Source organism: Miniopterus schreibersii, assembly GCF_964146895.1.
Source record: "Miniopterus schreibersii genome assembly, chromosome: 13".
In the NCBI taxonomy this organism is placed as follows: domain Eukaryota; kingdom Metazoa; phylum Chordata; class Mammalia; order Chiroptera; family Miniopteridae; genus Miniopterus; species Miniopterus schreibersii.
The window spans coordinates 12,504,545-12,527,050 of record NC_138113.1 but is presented as its reverse complement, the minus strand read 5'-3'; the positions used below and the strand labels follow the sequence as shown (position 1 = coordinate 12,527,050).

Here is a 22,506-nt window from a genome sequence, read left to right as displayed (position 1 = left end):
TTGAAGGCGATTATGGAGGTAGGGGGTGCTACAAACTCCGCAGAAAAACAAATGGGTGATAAATTCAGTCATGAGACTTGTGGAAGTTTCTGCTCTTTCCTACCCACGTCATCTGGGAGACAGCTGGAGGCCTTATCTGTATCTTTCCTCCCCCTCCCCCTGAAGTTTAAGAGCAACGTTACAATCTAGATGGAAAAAAACTAAGCAGGCTTCTCAAACTGGGGTGTAGGGGTTAGGCTCAGGGGTGAAATGTACCAGAATACAGAATAACTGGGATATCTCCCAGGAGGTAAGTTTTACTCAATGTTAAGTAAGTTATATTAGTGTTGTTATATTAAAACAACCATGGATATATCATGCAATAAAGTGCAATTTTCTATCAATCAAAAAGATAAATATGCTCACAGCTTTACGCTATGCCACTAAACTCTGATGTGTTAGGATACTTCATATAAAATTTGAGAAAATATAAAGCGAAGGAAATGCCTGAAATTCCCCAAATTGATATTCACTGAGATTAATAAGCAAACATTGGCAGGGAAGTTATGAAGAAGATACTTAAGGAGAGAAGCTATCAATGCTATATTCTTGGTCAAATTCCACCTTGAGGTAGTTCCAATTTTGTTCTTCATTTAGATCCACTAAGAGAATGAGGTTCTGATAAACATACAAGAGGAAAAGACAAATAAAAATATGGGCCACTTCTGGGAAGGACAAGAGAGAGGAAAGGAGGAGGAACTAGGAGAAACTATGTTCATGAGACAAAATTCTTTAATGAGTTTTTACATGGACTCTACCAACATGAAGAAAATCATGCGAGAATTCATACTTGAATAGAATGTCTGAGATCTTTTTTGGTGTGTGTGGGGGGGGTAGATAGACAATAGCTAATTTATAGGCATCTAAATAATCTCTTCTCTCTAGAGGTAACACAAAGAGTGATCAAACAACAGAAGTAGTAGTTTGGAAATTCATCTGCCTATATGAAAACAATATCCACTGGCAATTCAGGGCAGGCAGGTAAGCCTTAACTGCAGCCTTACGCTGAGCACTTGGTATGTGCCAGACACTATGCCAAAAGTTTTGCATGCATTATCTTATTTCATTCTCAAAACAACTCTATAAGGTGGCTATTATTTTATCTTTAGTTTCTAGATTAGAAGTTTGAGGCTTAGAGAAGATAAGAAATTTGCCCATGGCCATATAATTAGTGAGTGATAAAGCTAGGACTTGAATTCAGGACTGTCTGATACCAAAGCCCCATATTCTTTAACCACTACAGCATTGTTTTAAAGATTAAATGAAATCATGTGTAAAACACTTGACACATAGTAAGCAGTCCAATATTACTTACTGTCACCATGCCAGGAAAACATAAACCCAGCTATAAGATTACACTTCATAAAAATTTAATTCTAGCATTTGCAGTGTAAGTGTGCACAATAAATGATGACTTAGTGGTTATATAAGCCATTGCTGTAGGGAAGAAAGATGGGCTTATCACCTTTCTGCCAAAATAAAATAACTTAAAAAATAAACCCTTATTGGCCTTGGCTGGGTAGCTCAGTTGGTCAGCGTGTGGTCCCAATCCACCAAAGTTGTGGGGTCGATCTCGGGTCAGGGCACATACAAGAAACAACCAATGATGCATAAATAAGTGGAACAACAAACTGATGTTTCTCTCTCTCTCTAAAATCAATAAATAAAATTTTTAAAAAAGAATCCTAATGAAACGACTACAGCATTTTTATTTATTATAACCACAGAATCTAATTATTGAAAAACAATACAGCAAATTTAGAAAAAATATTCCTATTATCAAATCTCCAGTTTTCACGTTTAAACTTTTTTTTCCCCTAATTTAATTTATCATCTAATGGTTACAGAACACTTTCAGCCTTGTTCAAGTGCTAGATGCTACAGTGTTCGTAAGATTACATGGCACAACTGTTTCAACAAATTCAAATCTGATTAGAAACCCAACCCATCAGTGAGTAAAGCAATGCGCTTCAGTGAAGCGGTGGCAGCAAATGGAAACAAGATTAACAAAATTAAAGGAGTCACGTGCTCGAAAATGATGTGCGACAATCAGAAGGAATGAAATGAACGGCAGCTGGAAGGGACAAGAGTCAAATGAGGGTTGTTTTTAAAAGACAGGATCCTTAAGCGCGGGTGAAGGCAGGAGGGTAGAGGCGCTGAGAGGAGGAGCCAGCTCCCCCGCCAGCTCCTCACCGCAGGCCGCCTAACTTCCGCGGCCGGCGCCGCACTCAGGAGACCGAGATAATAAAAGGCACGGTGTTTGTTTTTTTAGAACCTGGTACACAGTAAGCATTCAATAAAAATGACCTACTATTGAGCACTGTTGATAATACCCATGTAGTAGGGTTAACGAGGACGGGAACGAGTGTGTGGGTAACGCCCCCCACACAGCTGCGGCTTCCCGAGCCCTCAACCCCGAGCAGCGCGGCTATTGCACCTTTTCACGGGAAGGGTGTCTTTCAACAGCACACGACAGGCAGCCAAATTCCACTTCAACTAATGAATACAATTTAAATGTTAAAAACTCTCAGTGGGAACAAGATTATAGTATTTTAAAATGTGCTTATGTCTGTAAAAAGACAGGATCTCAATTTTAACACAGCATGGGTTTAATCCGCGTTTCACTGTTAAATGGCTCCCAAAGCTTTTGCTTTTTAAATTGAAGCTAGCTGGCCTCGGGTGGTACCGAAAACGTAAGCAAAGGGTTTCGCAAAATCTGAGAAATGAGCGAAAGGCGTAGAAATGACAAACAGCTGGTCAGATCTCAAGATTCTGGCGCAGACGCTCCGGAGAAAAAAGATGAATTTAGTGGGACCCCAGAAAGAGGCCGGACTTCCTCAAAATACCACGGCCCCCACCCTCAAAAGAACGAAGGCGGGCGGGCGGCGGGGTGCGGGCCCCTCCTTCCCAGCCGGTAGGTAGGCAGCCCGCAGCCCGGCAGCCAGGCCCCCGGCCACCTGAGGCAGGACGCGTCTCCTCGCCGGCCCCCGTCCCTCGCGGACAGCCCAGCAGCCCGCACGCACTGCCCGGCCGCGAGGGCCGAGGGACCGCCAAATTCCCACAGCCGGACCGCGAAGGCGCCCGACCCCCTTTTAGGGGCACGACTCGCGCCTCGCCCTCTCCCCGGCCCCACAGCCGCGAGCCGCCCGGCCCGACCTCCACGCCCCCCACCCGGCGCCGCCCGGCTCCCAAGCCCGGCCGCTGGAGCTGGAAGGGCGTGTTCTCGTCGCGGCAAAGCCACCGGAGGGGACTCACGCGAGGAAGCGTGTGAGGAAGGGGCACGATGCCGCCACGTCCTCACACACGGCGGCTGCGGGGTCGGGTGTGAGAGGGGATGGAGGGACCTGGCACAACCGAAACTCGCGTCGCCGGCGAGGCCCAGAACGAAGGTACCTGCGAAAACCTGGGGTGACAGGGGCCGAGCGGACTGTCAGACTCTCCCCGACGCTCCCGCGCCTCAGACGGTTGCTCGCAGGTCGCTCCACCGCCACACGAATCTCCGAGACCTCCCGCCAATCCGGAGCGAGGCCTGCGCGGGCCAATCAGAGCACAGAGGCCGCCTCCGGGGGCGGGGCCAGCCCGAGGACGCACGCGCCCCGCCTCCCGCGCCTAGAGTCCCGGCGGCCCGCGGGCCCTCTACCGTTATCCAGCCTCGCTCGCCCCGGGGAACGCAAAGCGCCCCGACCCTCCCGGTCTCCTCATGCCCGCGAACCAACCCCGTTTCTCTAGGACGCCTACCAAAGTCGGGCTTGTAACAGCAGACCACTTCCCTTCCCTCCATCTAGATGGGGAGGCCCTATGTTAAAATAATTACTTGAACAGACCACTTAAAGTGAAAGGTGTGAATACCTTGGCTCTGCGATAAGGGGTCATGTTCTCCATTCTGTTAAGTCCAAGTTGTAAATTCTTCCACAGGAGCCTTCTCTTTTTGGCCTTGTCTTAACCCTTGGCCAGGATGTAGCAGATGCTCAATAAATGATTGAAGGAATACATAAAAGGATTCTCCACAGCCTTGCCTTTTCTGTGACACTTTCCTCCTCCCTTCTACCTAATGGATAACCAACCCCCTCCCCCGTTAACGCGTCATGGGCTTTTTTTATATTGCTACAGCCTTGCCAAGTATTTCTTCCAACTGCATTATTACTCCCGAGTGGGTGGGCCAAATTTAACACCAAAATTGTTACAGTATATCTAAATGTCGCTTGCTGAGTAAACGTTGTAAGAGCATAAGGCTAAAACTTCAGGTGTGTATTTACATGGATCAATTTGTCTTATTTATCGTTCATTTTGTAAGGTATGCTGTCACTTCAAAATCCCCTTGACCGTTTTTCAGCTCTTCAAGGAAATTATAAAACACTGAAACCTACTAGCAAAAAGGGACATAGCACTTCTAAGGGGATGCCCCTGAGAGTCCCGCGCAGCTGACGCAGGGACGATCCGGAGCAGCGGGCAGGTCGGGTGGCGAGCGCAGTCCCTTGACCACCTCCCTTCTCGGAACACATTTGTAGCATAAACGTGAAAGAAAAAAAACACTGCATTCAAGTTACAGTTGCCGAGCAGACAAAGGAATGCGCCTGAGCCTATAAATGAAGACGTATTTCAGTTCCTTGGCTCGATATGACACACTTATATTCGTAAGGGGCACATCCCAAAATGTTCCTGGCTTTCCCCTAGATACTGTTTTTTTGAAAGGCATATATGTATGTTGAACGCTTCCAATTAACCACCTTAAAAAAATTTTTTTATCTTCACCTGAGGACATGTTTTTATTGACCTTAGGGAGGGAGGAAGGCAGGCAGGAACATGGATCAGTTGCCTCCCAAATGTGCAAGGACCAGGGATCGAACCCACAACCTAGGTAGGTGCCCGGACTGGAAATCAAACCAGCAACCTTCTGGTTCATGGGACCACACTCCAACCAACAGAGGCCACCATGGCCAGGACACCACCTTTCATGCTTTAAAATTCTTCCTCCTGGTACTTGAGTCCACATTTTGTACCAATCAGTCTTGCTGTTCATGATTAAAGTTTGTCCCTGGGCAGCCCTGGCGGGGTGGCTTGGCGGAAGCATCATCCCACACACCAAAGGCTGAGGGTCTGACTCCTGTTGGGCACATGCCTAGGTTGTAGGTTTGATCCTGGCCGGGGCACATAGGGGAGGCAACCCATCAATGTCCTCTCTCACAATGATGTTCCTCTCTCTCTGAAATCAATAAACATATCCTTGAGTGAGAGTTAAAAAAAAATTGTCCCTGGACAAAATTAAAACAATGAATATGAAAACTTCAAATGCAAGGAGTACACTGTAGTTGATTCTTCTATTCAAGAAAGACATTACCCTAATAATCCATGTGATCCATCTTATCAGTTATCTAGTGTGGTTTAATGAATTTCAATGTCATGACACTTGGATTACAGGTACATTTAAATATAGAAAATTATTAAAAATCAGAGAAGGCAACCCTGGCTGTTGCAGCTCAGTTGGTCAAGTGTTGTCCTATGCACCAAAACGTCACAGGTTCGATTCCCAGTAGGGGGCATGCAGGAGGCAGCTGATTGATGTTTCTCTCCCTCCCTTCTCCCTTCCTCTCTAAAATCAATAAAAACATTTAAAAAAATTCAGAGGAAGGACACTATAAATTAGTGGAACTAGAATTACAGTATATTTTTCTCCTAAGAAATGAAGTTTTATTTCAAGTAGCAGTGTTACCAAGTAAGTATTTTTAATAAACAATATACAAATAGAAGCTGTTAAAGTGGTTTTAAGGCTGCTTGAATAATACTTCAATAAAAGATTGCTCTGTTTCCTGCCAAAGGCTTATTTTCTAGACCCACTTCACTATGACTACTAAGTGGGTGCATCTAAAATTCTATTAGAAATTGCTCAACTTACACTCCAGTTAGGAAGATATTTAAATCACATTAGATAAAAGCCTGTGTGACCTAACCTAATGTATCATATGCAGAAAGGGATCGATTCAGTATATGTCAGACACTGAAATCTTACTTGAATAAAATGTGTCTAAATGTCTCATGGTAAAGGGAAAAAGAGGGAATAAAATAACCAGTCAGGCTTCATATCAGTTAGACAACTTTTACTAAATGAGAAAACTACATTTAAAATGTGCTTTAAAACAAAATGGAATTAGAAAAAAAGACATAGGCATTTGAAAGAACGTTGCACTGTGCTAAAAATCAAATCTCTTGCAGTAATACAATACACCAATTCATAAAACGTAAGTTAACAGAATTCTCAGTTTAACATTTTTAAAGACAGTATTAAGGTCAAGAATTTCACATCTATGGTAGCACACATAAAAGGGCATTATAAATATGATGTCCATCCCTGTGAAGCTTACAAATTTGACAATGCTTTAAAAGCTTTTAGAATCACATCCAAAAGTATCTCATCCAAAAATCACAAATCTGTGTCCTCTACGTTCTTATAAAATCTTTATGTTCACTTTTCTACTCTTGCCATTTGTTAATACTAACCCTTAAAAAAAAGAGAGAACAGGAAAAGAAATGCTGCAAAAAACCCTTGATCATGTACAGAAATTATTGCTACTATAGTTCACTACAAAGCATGTCTATACAACATCATATGAACTTTGATCATGAAAAATCAGAATAAAAATCTTTAGTGACATAGGCCTTACAATCGTATACAACATTCACATGGCAACATTAGACAGCTAAGCACCCAGTACCCATAGTTGATAGAATGTCCCACTGACCAGCATTCATTTAAATATGTCCTTCGTACAGAGGGGAGGAAAAAGAGAGAGTGTCAGCTTTCCAAGGCTTGTCAAAAAAGGATTCTCATGTTTTGTGGATCTAAAAACAAAAAACTACAACAAAAGCCCAAAAAACAAAACTGATGCAGGTGAGAGTGTTACCAGAAAGTTAAGCATGCCAAAAGGTGTTTCGTGCAAATTAAAACCTAAAACAAAGGTACCACATAATCACATTACCAACTAGTTGGGTAATACTATATGAACCTTATCTTAAAGTTAAATGAAATGCTACTGCACAATAGAGCATCGATCAGTTAAAAATTAGGTGCACAAATTCAAATCTGTGGCAATTTCTGTATGAAGCAAAATATTCACTATCAGCTATAAAGTTTGCCCAAACTGATTAAATCAATGGATTGGACAGTTTGCATACTTTTAAAATATCAACCTCTAGAATTCCTTTTAACGGTAATGAGGCCTAAGTTTTCTTAGTAAGATCAAACAGGTACGTAAGTAAATAAGCAAGAGAAAATAATAGTTGGTGAATGTCTTTAGAGCTCGTTCCACATTTCACTTTTTAAAATGTTTAGGGAAAAGTTGAAAACATTTGCCATTACTCTAGCAAAAACAAAAACAAAACAAAACAAGCCCAAAATAATTAAACAACCAAGCAACACTAAAACCACATTACACAGATGGATCATCATGCTTTCATCTGGTTTAACAATCACATCTAGTTTAATTGGGATGCTTCTCAACTTTAAAACTGTGATAAGTGAAGATGTAACTTTAATGGGTAATTTTGAATTTGGATTTAACTTTGTTGAATATTATAACAGAGTATACTTATTACAATACAGTGTAGCACATCTTTCTATTAGAAAAAAATTTAAGATCCTTTACCCGTCTCCTTAAGTTAAAGGTGTGACATCATAAAGGGTGTCAAATGGCTGGGTGGTTTTACAGTGCACACTTATATATTATGAAGTATGTCCTTAACAAATCTGATGGTTTCTTTACACAGTTCCTTTCTTCACCTTTTCTTCGGTGGATTAGCTGTTCGAGGTGGAGTGACGGGACGGCCTGAATTCAGTCCACCATACTGGTACTTAGCTTTCTTTTCAGATGGTTTCAATATCTTAAAGTAAACAATTTATTTACAATGTTATTCTTTCAAGTGCAATAAGTTTAAGAAAATTACTGTTAGAACAGTGGTGCTTTTTTCCCCCAATAATGGCATAAATTATAAAAGTGCAATAAAAATGTAAAAAAACAGCAAAGTTCCACAAACATTTCTCATATTTTAATGTGTGCAAAAAAAATTCGAATAGTGCTATCATTTGCCACTCCACTGATAATTTAGTAACTAAAGTTCAAGTATACGAATCCTATCAACTACCCAATCCTTAGATTTAAGCAAAAAAAATTTCCAATTAGTTTATCTCTGTGGTGAGGAAAAAAATTCTAGCTTTAAGAGTCAAAAAGACCTAGGTTCTCACCACAATTCTGCCACTATTTAGAGCAGGGGTGGGGAACCTTTTTTCTGCCAAGGGCCATTTGGATATTTATAACATCATCTGCGGGCCATACAAAATTATCAACTTAAAAATTAGCTATGAAAAAAGCACCTAGATTTATTGAATTTCGAGTCCCACCCGCAGTTGCCTTGGCAGGGCCAGACCAAATTATCTGGAGGGCCATATACGGCCAGCCCTTGGGCCAGTCATTCCCCATCCCCAATTTAGAGGGTAACTAGTCACAAACTCTTTAGATCTTAACTTTTTATGTGTAAACAGATCTTTTCATTTAAAAAAACAGCTTTATTTGAGGAGCATCTGAAATCTTGCTCTCCAGCATATGCCATTAATTTGGCTCAAATAAACTTATAAAATTATTTTTTAAAAAAAGCCCACCCCCCAAACAAACCAGCTTTATTTTTATATATTACATATCATAGAGCTCACACATTTAAAATGTACAAGTCAATGATTGTTAGTATATATTTACAGAGTTGTACAACCACTGCTACAATCTAATTTTAGAACATATTTGTCACCCCCAAAAGAAATAGTTCCCATCCTCACTTCCACTTTCCACTCCCCTAACCCCCCTTCAAATCTAAGCAACCACTAATCTACTTTCTTTCTCTACTGATTTGTCTTTTCTGGCTCTTACATATAAATGGAACCTGATGATATGTGGCATTTTGTGACTGGCTTGTTTCTGAGGTTCATGTATGTTGTAGCATGTATCAGTACTTCATTACTTTCAATTGCCTAACAGTATGCCATTACTTTCAATTGCCTAACAGTATGCCATTTTATGGATACTCCAGATTTTGTTCATTCATTCTTTAGCTGATGGGCATTTGGGTTGTTTCCAACCTTTTGGCTATTATAAAAAATGTTCCTATGAATATGCATATACATGTAACTGAACACCTATTTTTAATTCTTTGGGTATATACCTAGGATTGGAATTGCTGTGTCATATAGAAACATCATGTTTACTGCCCCATTTTACATTTTTGCCATCAAGGTACCTTCCTACTATGTATGTATGAAGGTTCCAATTTCTCCACATCCTCAATACTTGTTATTCTCTTTTTAAAATTACATTTACTCTCGTGGATGTAAATAGAGCTTTAAGCTAATTATAGATAGCAATTTTCAATATTTATACAAAAATGTGTACAAAAGGCTTTTATAAAGTATTTCTTAGAACTATTCAGAGCATCATAGTGCCTCACTGAAAAATAATATATTAATTCAACTCCACTATGGTGACAGTTGAAGGATAAGGCCTGCTTACTATCCTTAAATTGTGAGAAGTCAAACACTTACCACTCAATTATACTAGTAGTTACAAGTAGTATAATACAAAAAGAGGGATGGTCTACATTTAAAAAGAAATAGTGAATATTAGGGATATAAAATAACCTTTGCAAAAACAAAACAAGTATCAAAGTTGTTTTGGTCTGTGAACAAGAATGATTTTAAGTAGCACATTAAAGCTAGAGTTCCCTTTTAAAATGTAAATGTTTCTATACATAAATGAGTACTTTAAGATTATCTGGATTATGTGGAAAGTTTTATTTTAGTTAATATAAATATTAACTATATAAATATAAATATTAACTACATAAATATTTAGTAAATATTCTAAGTTATTTTCATCTGAGTTTATAATTCTTTCTCCTCAATGTCTGTCCCACCTATTCATCTTGTAAAAAAACACAAAATCTAAATTATTCATTGAATTCACATTCTTTTAGGGGGCAAGCCACTATCCAGGAGTCATACAGGGATGTAACAATTTTAAAATCTGCATCTTTGAGTGATATAAACTGATGACTATTCTACTGAGATTCTCCCCAAGACCTCCCGTATACTCCGTCTTTAAAACCCTCAACACTAAGAACCCTACCTGTGCCTTTCCCTTCCCCTCAGCTTCCCCCCAGGCATGTTTTGTCTTTCTCTCTCATAAGCTCAAAGGGCCCTTCTTTGGCTTCTGTAACTTGTTTTCTGAGCCTACCCAGCCCAGCTGGCTCACTTTTACTACCTCTGTCACTTTCTAATTAAACTCTCTCTTAAAATTTGGAAGAAAAATGACTAACATAACTTAAGTTCCCTAAAACTCTAATACATGATATATAACCAAAAAGGCTGAAACCTTTGTGAATAAAAATAGAAATCTCTATTGAGCCTATGCTGAGATTCACTTAATAAAACCAATTTTTTATACTTGCTCAAGGAAAGAACACAAATCTAAAACAAAATTTCTTCTGACAATAGTTTTAATTAGATTTCCAGTTATTATAAATTTATATTATACCTGAAATGAACACATCAAAGTTTCATCCACACTCATCATTCCACCAGCATTATCAAATTCACCACAGTAATTTGGGGCTGAAAATAGGGTTACCAATTGTCGTTTAGCAAAAAATTCATATCCATCTTCCACCACCTGTCAAAGGAAATTTCAGAAGAAAAAACATATTTATAGGTAATTCTCAACCACCCATATTCACTGAGATTAATGTAACAAAGACCTAAAAATAAATTCCTGTTTGTTTTGGAAGCTTGATTTTTATTCTAAAACTGCCTTAGAATATTAAAATGTGTGCCTTTTCTATAATGGTAAGGATTTAGCTTACATGAAATCACAATACATTTATTACTATTAAGAAGTTTAGAAATCATACCATTTCCAAGGCTCTCCATATGCTAATATGCATAGTGTCTACAGGGAGCTGGAACCCTAAGCACTGCTCAGATGATGGCACTACAATTCAACTAGGGAATCATTCATCCAATGAACAATAACCAGACAAGGAAAAACAGATTATGGCAAGGAGGTTTTTCTTGATCCATTTTTAAACTTTATGTTAGTATTATGTAGTTACACACGGAAAACTCCTAAAAATAGCTTATAAATTTTCTTTAGTGATTTAACATGATTTCTAGAATCGATTGTCAATTCCTGTAAGTTGTGTCAGGATGTCTTGATCTTATCTGTTGTCACTGATACGAACACAGTAGCTCAGCTGCTGGGGGCTTATCAAAAAACGTGGAGAAGCAACTATGACAAGGGGGCACTGAAACTATAAACACCCAGAGTTTGTGAAGACCATGTGGGAGTTCCTGGAGACTCCGCTGACCTAAGTGACTCTGGAGACCTTCAGGGCATTAGCTCTGCCCTGCTGAAAGCTTACCAGCAGGGAGAACACTGTGCAGCAGCCCCACAAAGCAGATCATCTTACCTGTCAACACTGGCTCCACTGTTGCCTAGCAACACGCTTTAGTAACAAGGGACTTTTACTTGTCAGCTCTCCAGGACTAAACCGTCTCTCCTAAGCCTGAGTACCAACCAACTTCTATAAAGGTACACTTCAATTCAATTAGGACTTTATTTCCTTTTTCCCCCTCTTGCCTGGTACAACAGTGTGTGTAATCCATTATTGCTTTGGAATAGGTTCTTTCTTTTTTTTCCCTTCTTTTTTAAGATTTAAAAAATGATTTTGAGAGAGAGGGAGGGAGAGGGAGAGAGAGGGAGAACATCGACGTGAAAGCAAAGCATAGACTGGCTGCCTCCTGCACAAGCCCCTACTGGGGATCAAGGCCGCAACCTGGGCATGTGCCCTGACCAGGAATCGAACCACGATCTTCTGGATCACAGGTCAATGCTCAACCACTGAGGCGCTGGCTGGCGCTGCTGATATATTTTAAAGCAAACCCTAGATATGTTATCCTACCTTTACATACTTCAGTATGCATTTCTGATATGGACATCCTTCTTACATAACAATGACGACATACTATTTTAACCTAATTGTTAAGCTAAAACAACACCAACTACTGGATATCTAATACCCCATATAATCAGATTTCCCCAACTTTTTCAAAAATGCCTTTTTTACAATCCATTTGATTATTACCTACAACATGTAAACATCATATTAAAATGGGATCAAATATTTCTAGAAAGCTTCAAACACTGAAAATTTTATTAGAATTGAAGTATATTGCAAAAATATATTCCTCTGAAACATTTCCTCTTAAGAGGGTGGGAAAGGGTTAACAAATCGTTAGATTGTTAACTGTGAGTGTAAGGTATAGGCTTCACCCCTCAGTTTCCTCAAAAATAAAAGGAGTGTGCCCGGCCGAGCGTGGCTCAGCGGTTGAGCGTCAACCTAGGATCCAGGCGATAGGGGTTCGATTCCCGGTCAGGGCACATGCCCGGGTTGCGGGCGTGATCCCCAGTCAGGGGCGTGCAGGAGGCAGCCGATCAATGACTCTTGTATCACTGATGTTTCTCTCTCTCTCTCCCTCTCCTTTCCTCTCTCTGAAATCAATAAAGATATATTTTGAATGAATGAATGAATGAATGAATGAATGAATGAATGGAGTGGACTCGTGTGAAGTTAATAAATATTAAAATATGCAAAGGTTTTATATTTCATACCTGATGAGCTCGACAAATCAAGTCTAAATCATGACGATTTAGAAATTTACTGACTACATCAGCTCCAAAAGTAAAGGAAACACCACGGTCATTTTCTCCCCAGCCTTGCACATCCTTATCTGGGTCAGACCACAGCAAATCACAGAGCAAACCTTTAAAGAATAGAAACAGCAATGAATAAAACAAAACCAAGTTTATGAAATAAAGTACACCTTCATCCATCACATTTCTCCTCCTGTCCTCTTACCCTTTAGTAAACGGTAACAATCTCTTGGCCCTGGTATTCCCGTTTATCAAACTTAGCCATTCTCTGTTAAAGCCCCATACAAATATAATCTTCCTGGTTTCTTAAAGTAGTACCTTCCCAACCCTTCCCACATATAGGAAACATGTGTATGGCACACTCTAAGCATGCACACAATATATGAAAAGAGCTGTTCATTTTTTATGTAGTCTCTCTATACTGATGACCAAGTAACACAGCATTTCCTGAATAGTTCACCCTTTCCTTACAGAGCTACCTACATTGTCTACTTCTGGGTGCTATAGTCTATTCCATTAATCTACTTTATTTATCCCTGAGCGAACAACATACTAGAGCTTTTAAATAAATCTGTATTTGGTAGGGCTAGTATCCCCACTTAATACTTTTTTCTTCAGGACTGTACTGGTTACTTTCAATCCTTTGCTCTTCCACGTATAAACTTCTGGATCAGTATGTCTAATTCCATGAACCCAATTGAGATTTTACTGGAATTGCATTTATCTATAGATCAAATTAAGGGAAGAAAACATTTTCTACTAAGGCATGGAGGATTTAAATAAAGTATGAAGGAACAAAATCAGATCCAATCCTTGGCATTATTAGTATTTTAAGCTTAAAAAAAGAGGCCTAAGCTAAAAATGCTTATCTGGGTATCTTTATCATAGTAGTGTAAATCTTAGAAGGACCTCAGACCACCTTGGGAATGAAAAGAAGACTAATAAATGAATTCTGAGGAATCAAACATTTAATAAGCAGAAGAGAGGGAATGAGAAAAAAATGGTCAAAACAAAAGGAAGAGATTAGAATAGCAGAGATCTATCTCCTGGAAGGGGTAAGAATGATGTAGAAGCAGGAAATGGTTAAGTTTCAAGTACAATGAACAAGTGGGATAGGTAAAAAACCCAAAAGTGTGCCACTTACAATTAGATCATCAGTTCTCAATTGAAGCAGTTTTGTGTGTTTTTTTTTAAAAAAGATTTTTTAAATTGATTTTTAGCACAAGAGGAAGGGAGAGGGAGAGAAACACTGATGTAAGAGTGACACATTGTATCACTGCACGCCCCCCAACAGGGATCAAGCCCACAACCCAGGGATGTGCTCTGATCAGGAACTGACCGGCAACCTCTCAGTGCCCCAGATGTCGCCCAACCGAGCCACACTGGCAAGGGCCAAAGCAGTTTCTTGATGTTTGGAGGGAAGAGAGGGGGTAAGTCAAATTGTATGAGGTTAGATGGGATGGATGTTGAGATGGTGATATTAAGTACATTTCTAAGAACTGTGGTGCTAATGTAAGGAGAAATCAGTGCTATGGGGAGATTTTTTTTTTTTTTGATAATGCATAAACTTCATAATGTAACTGAAAGGAGATTTTCATTTTGAGTCATAGTATAGCTTATCTTGATAGAATTACCTAAAACATCTTGAAGAATTGGTGGCAATGCACCCTGCTACTGCTATGTTGTTTTAAGAAATCCACCAGCATGGTGATATCCATGGGGATAGTCTCAATTTACAAGCTCTTTCTGATTTCTAAAAAAACCACAAGCTGATTCTTTAAGAAAAACACACACAGCCCGTGCTCTAATTGCTCATACTTTCTGGTCTGTTTCCATAGGTGAAGCAGTGAGGAGGTGAAAATATTAATCTATAATTTTAATATAACAATAAAACTAGAATGTAGTTGCTTTTGGAATTATTTGGGCAATAGGACAGTCTATATGCATAAAAAATCACATAATGGTAGCAACAACCTGGCATTCTTCAACCTTACTGGAATCAAGATAACAATCTTAAAGTCAAGGTTCAATGTTTTATTACTCAATTCTTAATGAACAAACATCATAGTATTAGGCTATTGTTTTTTAAAATTAATTTATAAATTAGATTTCTGCAGATTACAAAGTTTTGTTTGTTAATGTTAATGCTTATAATTATATGACATTGTGATATAATAAATTGTATTTGGTCTTTGTTCCCATTCTTGGCACAGAGCTCCTAAAACACTTGGAATTTCTTCAAGTAATAGAAGTGTCCTTTGTTATTAATAAGAAGTCCCTTACCACTACACATGAGTTTATATGAAAGAAGTGACCCAGGGACCCCTTGATAGCTTCAGGATGGGGACCAGTCAACAGAAAGGCCAAACACCTGGTCAGAAGGTTGAAACTTGCAGCCCACCTACCCTGTCCCAATCACCTCTAGGGGTAGCTGGAAACTAAATTCTACAAAAACTTTTGACTAACTAGACTTGGGGAACTTCCAGGTTGATGAACACATGGATACCAAAGGGTGTGAAAGCTGTTCATCGACCAACTCCCACCCCATATCTTGCTCTATGCATCTCCTCTTCCATTTGGCTGTTCCTGAGTTGTATCCTATATAAACAACTGGTAAATGTAAGTAAATTATCTGAGGAAGTTGTTGTGGGAACCCTTGAATTTGTAGTCAGCCAGGCAGAATTGTGGGTCTCCTAGGAACCCCATTTGAAGCTGGCATCTGAAGTGGGGGCAGTCTTGTGTAATGGAGCCCTTAAACCTGTGGGGGTCTTGGCTAATTCCAGGAGTTAGTGTCAGAACTGAATTGAATTGTTCGAAATTCACTTGGTGTTGGAGAATTGGTTGTGCTGTGGAAAAACCACACAAATTTAGTGTGAGAAAAATGCCACACAGGAAAGTATTGATGTATTAAGCAAAAGTTGAACTGTGAAACCAAACAATTTAACTGCATTCAATTCACAGGTCTCCATGGCATTTTATGATATGGATGTCATAATTAGCAAACACCTTAATACATACACTGGTACTCAAACATAATCATCGTTTAAAAGCCAATATTAAAGTTAAGGCATGTGGCAACTGTGCCTACGAATTTATTTATAAAATTACATTTGGTTCACTTGTTAATCAAGACAGCAGTTACCCTCAACTGAAACGTATTTCTTCTGTTTTAACTAGCTTCACTTAACTAGAGCTATTCTAAATGTCTGAGTCAATGTTGTAATGTTTCACATAAAATGTTCGTAATATTCATAAAATTCACCACACATCACTAGAACCTTCTGCCTCAAGAGCCTTAAGAACTCTAAAAATTTAAAATATAAATGAGGCAGGAAAAAAAATCCCAGAAAACTACTAGATAACTTAAAAGAAGATAACTGTATCCTTAGGTAAGAAAGGAAGATTTTAATTTAAAAACTTTTGATAAATTTTTAAGAAGTCTTTGAAGGACATAACCAATGTTGATATGAATGAGGAAATTTAGAAAGGTGGGGGGGGGGGGGAGATTTTTTGTGATAAATTATTTTGCAGAACCACATTATGGTTATATATGCAAATTAAAGTTCCACACTTTGGGAAATAGAAGTGAAATATTTTATATTACTGCAAGTAATGTGTAGTTATCTTACTATTTAATTAAAAAGCTCTATTATTTATTACATAAACCAATTCTACTTCCACTAAATATAATTAAGCTCAAATATGCCAATATTTTACATAAAACAAGCAAACTTCTCTATATACGTAACCTGTATCAGGGACATCAGTGGGTCTCATAATTCTCCTAATCTGCTCCATAGACTGCAGGTCTGGTGACAGTCCTAGAAATAAAAACATGAGTCATATGACATCTAAAAAATTTTCAATAGAAAATCATTTAATCAAAGGAGATTCACTATGTGAAATTATGTTTTTATTGATTTTAGAAAGAGAGGAGAGAGGGGTAGAAAGATAGAAACATCGATGAGAGAAACAATGACTGGATGCCTCCTGCATGCCCCCTACTGGGGATCACCCGCAACCCAGGCATGTGCCCTGACCAGGAATTGATCTGGTGACCTCTTGGTTCAAGGGTCGACGCTCAACCACTCAACCACACCAGCTGGGCAAAGTGTTCCTTTTAATATAGTTATTAAACAGAATCCCATTTTGATACAAGAGAACATTATAATTAGGTCTTCTCCACTTTTCCCTACCAGGAAATAATTTTCTCTTTCATTTCAAAGGATTTCCCAAGGAAATAAATCCTACCACTCCTATTTCTTTCCAACCATTCCCTGTCCTTCACAGAAACATAATTCCAATCTTTCCCACCACTTTGCTACTTAGCACCTACTCTTAAACATACTTACTTCCAAGTTAAAGTGCCTCACTCTGTCCCATTAGACCTTCCTATACTCCACTCCAACATGCTCATTATCTTCATAAAAGCATAAATGTTGAACAGAATGATAAATAAGAAAAACACATGAAAATACTTTGCAATCTTTCAAGTAGTACACAGATAACAGCCAGTATTTCTCTTTGGTAGACAATCTAAGCATCATCAAAATGAACCTGAATATCCATATCCCATACTGTTTGCTACATTTCTATTCTTAGCTATACTAATGTGTAAGAGCTACAATTTTTTAAATGTTTAGTGTCTATTGTAAAATGTTTCAATTAATATAGTGAATTATGAACTATTAAAGAATAAACGACTTATCATCTCAAGCCTAGAAAAGTGCATCTATCTTTTTAGTGTTGTCCTACTTAATTCTTCCCGCACGTTGATGGAAAACTAATTTTTTTACAGTATTTCCACTAAATTACTTCCCTGTATAAAAACCCAATATGGCTATCAAACCATTCAATAAACTCCTTTGCTCAGTATTCAAATCTCTATAATCTGATCCAGTCATTCCCCAACATGTACTTGACATTTTAGTCACGCCAGTCCTCACTCATTTCTTGAACTAAACATAAAAAAAGATTGTCTTATGTCCTTCTCACCTCTCCAAAGTCTATTTTTCCTCCAAAACCCACGTTCGCATAATCATTTACCCAACAATTCTCTCCCTTTCCTGACTTCTCATAATTACGATCTCTGTAAGTACTTTGACATAAATTCCTTTCATTACTCAACATCTGTTTCAAATATGCATTTTATCAATAGGTTTTTAAATCCCTCAAGATGGCCAATTCAACACTAGCTACATATTTTCATGGCACCTAGCCAAATGCTAGACACGTTAGTCTTTCAAATAAACTTTCATAGACGCAAGCTTTTTAAACAAGTCATACAGAATAACTTATTCTATTAAAAATTATTTTTAGGACTAAAGGAGACATATTACATAAAGCCTAGAACTCTTGGCATGTGAGCATATTAAATACGTTTGGATCCTGATGAAACGCATATAATAAAGGCAGGAAAACTAATAATCCTCTTATTTTTACAGATAGTAGGGGCATCTTCCTGTTAAAACTGAGGCAAAAGGAAGATATTTTTTCAAACAAAACTATGGTTATCCTCCTATGTGAAATTCTTTAAAGACAAATACTAAATTTTCATTTTGTGTAAATGTCATAAATTTCTAGGTAGTAGAAAAGATTTTATCCATGTTTAAAATAGTTTTAATCACTTGAGTTTTCACAAAAGCACTGCTTTGTTTTCTAACAACATCTTAAATATTATAGGTCTTTTCTAAACAACAGAATAAGAAAAACCCATAAGGCAAATTTACTAGTCTACCTCCGTGACAACAGAAGATCTTCTCATCCACAATGGCAGCTATAGGCAGACAGTTGAAACAATCAGTGAAGGTCTTCCACAGTTTAATATTAAACCTTCGTTTGCCTATAAAAAGGGCAAATAGAATAAATAAATCTCAAACGGTTCTCGGTTATCTCACAGCCACAGGATTATGAATGATTTCAATTTTCTTCTTTACTGGTTTTTTCTATGAGTGTTACTTGTATATTTAAAAAATGGTAATAAATTTAATAAACATTCACACCTTCAGTAAAGTGACAAAAACTTAAAAAGCAGTGCTAGGTGTTTTATGAAACAAATAACATCAAACACTTGTCTTTTAAGATCACTGTAATATAGCAACTTTGAAACAGTCTAACAAACTATGAATTTATTTTTTCCATTCAATATGTATACTAGTTAAATACCTAGCCAAACAAATAAACAGAAGCAAAAGGGGTGCCTCTGGACATTGTCCATTTTAACTCTAATGCACAGCATAAACTTACTGCCAAGAAAGGAGAATTTCCAAGTGCTTAACAGTATTCACTTTTGAGTAAATTACAACTTGGCACTTTAGCAAGTATAGAGACACAAAGGCTATAATATTCCTTTAGTCTAAAATAAAAAGCTACAACAAAGACAATCTCAAGTGTATGTCTACCTTTTTAGTGTTACTCAATTTTTCTGAATTTGGCAATAAGTTGCAACAACTAACCCAGGGCAGTGATGAAAGACACAAGCACTAATTTCCTAAGCTTTTATGCTATAACCTGCCTCTCAGTGAGCAAGTATAACTCAAAGCAGTGTTTACAAGCTGCTCTCACATATATTATCTCATCTAATGTGATTTCTATCCTGGGGAGATTCAAGCCTGTATTTCATCCTTTAAGAATACACCTCCATTTCTGAGATAGCTTTAGAAAAGTGGTTACAGTCTGATATACTACAACCCACTTCCTGGCCACTGGTTTGATTAAACAACTGAAATCATATACTACACCTCAAAAATAAAAATGCAATATAAAATCAAAGAATCATTCCAATCAGAATGTGAGCTCCATGAAAATAGTAATTAGAATACTTTATAATATCATCCTTGATGATGTAAGAGTACAAAAGGAAAAAAGTCTTAAAAAATATATATTGCCCAATATAAGAGTTATCAATAAAACCAGTAATGTTTAAACGGCAATCATTTAGACATTATCTAGTGAAGCTAAAGATATGCCTATAGTCGCAGTGATTCTGCAGTGAACTCAGTTACTTCTTGGCTTTCTCCACTGAGGATTCAGCCTTCTCTAATTTTCTAAATAGTCCCTCTTTCCAAGTTTATTTTTTCTCCTGTTCTTTTCTTACTCATAAGTTTATGCATTAAAATTCTCTTTCCTATTGTTTTAGGAGAGTTACAGAAAGACTTAAAGTAGATGCATGTGTTTAATTCACCATTTTTATTTGGAAGTTCCACACTTTTTTCATTATATATCAAACTCTTACATGTTGTTCTCAATGACTAACCTTTCTCCCTACTGTACATCTGTCATTTCTTCTACTGGAGTCCAAACCATCCAATTTTGACGTTGAAAGATTGAAATATTTACCACAAGATGGTTAATAATCAAGAGGGAATTGGAATCAGGGTAATTTCTGAAGCTTTTTTTTTCTTTCTCTCTAATGTCCTAATGTACTTGTTAGCTGAATGGTCCCTTTGACCATTCAGTGGCTTATAGAGGAAAGAGAGTGTTAACACACCATACATTTCATTTTCAATACTCTGTTCATGCTCAATATATCTGCCAATTCTGGGATGACAAATAAGGGTATAGATGACTGAATGAGTGGCTGGTAAACTCTATATATCTGAGGCCAGATATATTATCTGGTTAGATATTTGGGATTTAGAATTTAGGTGAACTAGCTAGGAACATTCCTCATAGGCCCAAAGTTGTATTAGAGATAGCACCTGAGCCTTTTAAAAATAATTTATATTTTGGAAAAAGGGAAAAATACATATTCCTTGTAAAAGATCGTAACACATAAGTAAATGTTGAATCAGTTTATACCCTACCAGTAGTGGCTGAGAGTGTCTCTTTTTCTGTATCGTGGTCAACACCAGGTATTAACAATCTCTGTCAAGTTGATAGGTGAAAGGCAGTATCAATTTAATTTGTTTATTTACTAGTTAGGCTAAAAAGTTTTTCTGTAATTTTTGCCCACTTGTATTTCTTCTTTTGTGACATGTCTGTTCTTGTGTTCTGTTGATTTTTTATTAATTTGTAAAAGCTTTCTGTACTTACTAAGGACACTAACTCTTTGCTGACAACACATTACCCATGGTTTTTTTCCCCTAGTTTATTTTACTTAAGGAATCTTTCAGTGACTATTTAAAAGTTTTACATTATGTACTGTTTGATCTTACAACTTAGATCATCTGTCTTGTGCACTGCAGCATTCCCAGTATATAGAACAGTGCCAGACATATAACACTTCCTTAAACCTTTGTCAAATAAATGATTATATGAATCAAAGAGACAGCATATTTACTAAGTAAACTAATTACAAAAGGGTCTTTCAGCTGAATAAGCTGCAGTCAATATGAAAGAACATGACCACAGAGATCGCAAGGAACCAATTTAATTAGTAATATTTCCCAGTTTCATCTTCTTACATGAAAAGCTCTCTTCTTGGGCTTATGCTTAATAGATCATATTTTCAGAAAACTCGTGAATCGAAGAAACTCTTTTGAAATAGAAATTAGGAAACTTTTCCATTAATAAAAAATAGGTTTTTATTTTTACTTACATTCATCATAGAATCCATAAATACGATTGATGCTAGCACACTCATGGTTTCCTCTCAAGAGAAAGAAATTCTCTGGATATTTGATTTTATAAGCCAATAGCAAACAAATGGTTTCCAAAGACTGCTTTCCTCTGTCCACATAATCTCCTAAGAAAAGATAGTTGGCTTCTGGTGGAAAGCCTCCATATTCAAATAATCGCAGTAAATCTGTATATTGTCCATGAATATCTCCTAAAAATAGAAAAAAAATGAGTTTGAGTATTTGATTACTGTGGTAAAATCACCTTCTATGAAATGATCTTCACATTTATCCCCTTGTGTAATCCTCTGCCCCTGAATGTGGGTAGTAGTTAGTGACTTGCTTCTAACAAAGAGGATACAGCAAAAGTGAAAGGGACTGTCACAGCTGAGATTGTTACAAAAGATTGTGACTTCCATCTTGCTTGCACACTCTTGCTTTCTCTCTCTTAATGATGAAGCCAGCTGCCTTCTGGAAAAGTGGGCATGGCAAAGAACTGAAGGAGGCCTCTGGCCACCTGCTCATTAGGAACAGAGGCCCTCAGTCCTTCAGCCCAAAAGGAAGTGAATCCTTTCACAGTTGAGCCTTGAGATGATCACAGCTCCAGATGACACCTTGATTATAGTCTTGTGAAAGCCCTAGAACCAGAGGACCCAGCTAAGTTGGTACCAAATTCCTGACACAAAAACTTTAAGATGAGAAATTAATGTTTTAAGCCATAAAGTTTTAGAGTAATTTGTTATACAACAATAGAGAACTAATACAGTTAATCTCATTATCTGGTAGTTTAACTTAGGTCATTTTGTTATACCAAATAGCAAAACAAACAGCAAGAACGTAGAAATAGTAGATTCCTAAGAAACATGCAGACTACATTTTTTTTTTTAAATCCTCACCCAAGGATATGTTTTTCATTGATTCTAGAGAGGAAGGGAGAGGGGGAGAGAGAAACATCCATGTGAGAGAAAAACATTCATTAGTTGCCTCCCACACGCACCCCAACTGGGGACCCTTCAGTGCACGGAACGATATTTCAACCAACTGAGCCACATTGGCCAGGGCCAGATAAAAATTTCTGCATGTAACAAACAATCCCTGATTAAGCAAAAACTGGTGGTTAAGACCATAAAAGCTATGTCAGAAACACTAACAGCCACTACCAA

General features: G+C 37.9%; 2 protein-coding genes across 2 annotated transcripts in view; both read right to left on the bottom strand.

The window, feature by feature from the left end:
• Positions 1-3,504, bottom strand: part of SPDYA (speedy/RINGO cell cycle regulator family member A) — a gene marked incomplete at its 3' end in the record, with an annotated part of 31,877 nt that extends 28,373 nt beyond the window's left edge. Inside the window, exon 1 of the mRNA XM_081156876.1 lies at positions 3,433-3,504. The remainder of the gene's footprint in view (positions 1-3,432) is intronic.
• A 2,615-nt stretch (positions 3,505-6,119) lies between these two features.
• The window catches only part of PPP1CB (protein phosphatase 1 catalytic subunit beta), a 32,146-nt gene continuing 15,759 nt past the window's right edge, over positions 6,120-22,506 (bottom strand). Inside the window, exons 4-9 of the mRNA XM_081156874.1 lie at positions 21,325-21,555; positions 18,523-18,627; positions 16,535-16,606; positions 12,744-12,895; positions 10,611-10,745; positions 6,120-7,914 (exon numbers count right to left, since the gene is read on the bottom strand). Of these exons, the coding sequence (XP_081013000.1) occupies positions 7,810-7,914; positions 10,611-10,745; positions 12,744-12,895; positions 16,535-16,606; positions 18,523-18,627; positions 21,325-21,555 (800 nt within the window). The 3' untranslated portion in view covers positions 6,120-7,809. The remainder of the gene's footprint in view (positions 7,915-10,610; positions 10,746-12,743; positions 12,896-16,534; positions 16,607-18,522; positions 18,628-21,324; positions 21,556-22,506) is intronic.